Raw genomic sequence first — 292 nt, 5'->3', positions numbered from 1 at the left:
CTCCGGTGCCCTCCACCGCTCTCCATCCCCGGGTGCAGGGTCTGAGCCACACACCTGGGTAGTTGCTTCACTTCTCTTCTCCGGCTCGTGTAACCTGAGAGGGGGAACAAAACAAGTCCTATCAGCCAGGTGCCCTGTTGCCTCTTCCCCCGTGATGGAGCAGTTGGGGGGATCAGATGCAGAACAGGGTCCTTGCAGCAGCACCCCGCAGGATGAGCCCTCTCCGGTGAGCATTCGCTCACGTGCTGGTCCAGCTGCACCTCTGCAGGCTGCAGACCCGGCTGCCAGCCGC

The 292-nt window shown here is 63.0% G+C and overlaps 1 protein-coding gene across 1 annotated transcript in view; it reads right to left on the bottom strand.

Moving 5' to 3' along the window:
- Positions 1–54: 54 nt before the first annotated feature.
- The window catches only part of LOC104491648 (tyrosine-protein phosphatase non-receptor type substrate 1-like), a gene marked incomplete at both ends in the record, with an annotated part of 2,317 nt that continues 2,079 nt past the window's right edge, over positions 55–292 (bottom strand). The window contains one exon of the mRNA XM_010134102.1: positions 55–106. Within this exon, the coding sequence (XP_010132404.1) occupies positions 55–106 (52 nt within the window). The remainder of the gene's footprint in view (positions 107–292) is intronic.

Source organism: Buceros rhinoceros, unplaced genomic scaffold (assembly GCF_000710305.1).
Source record: "Buceros rhinoceros silvestris isolate BGI_N320 unplaced genomic scaffold, ASM71030v1 scaffold24440, whole genome shotgun sequence".
In the NCBI taxonomy this organism is placed as follows: Eukaryota; Metazoa; Chordata; class Aves; order Bucerotiformes; family Bucerotidae; genus Buceros; species Buceros rhinoceros.
This window is presented reverse-complemented; position numbering and strand designations above follow the sequence as displayed.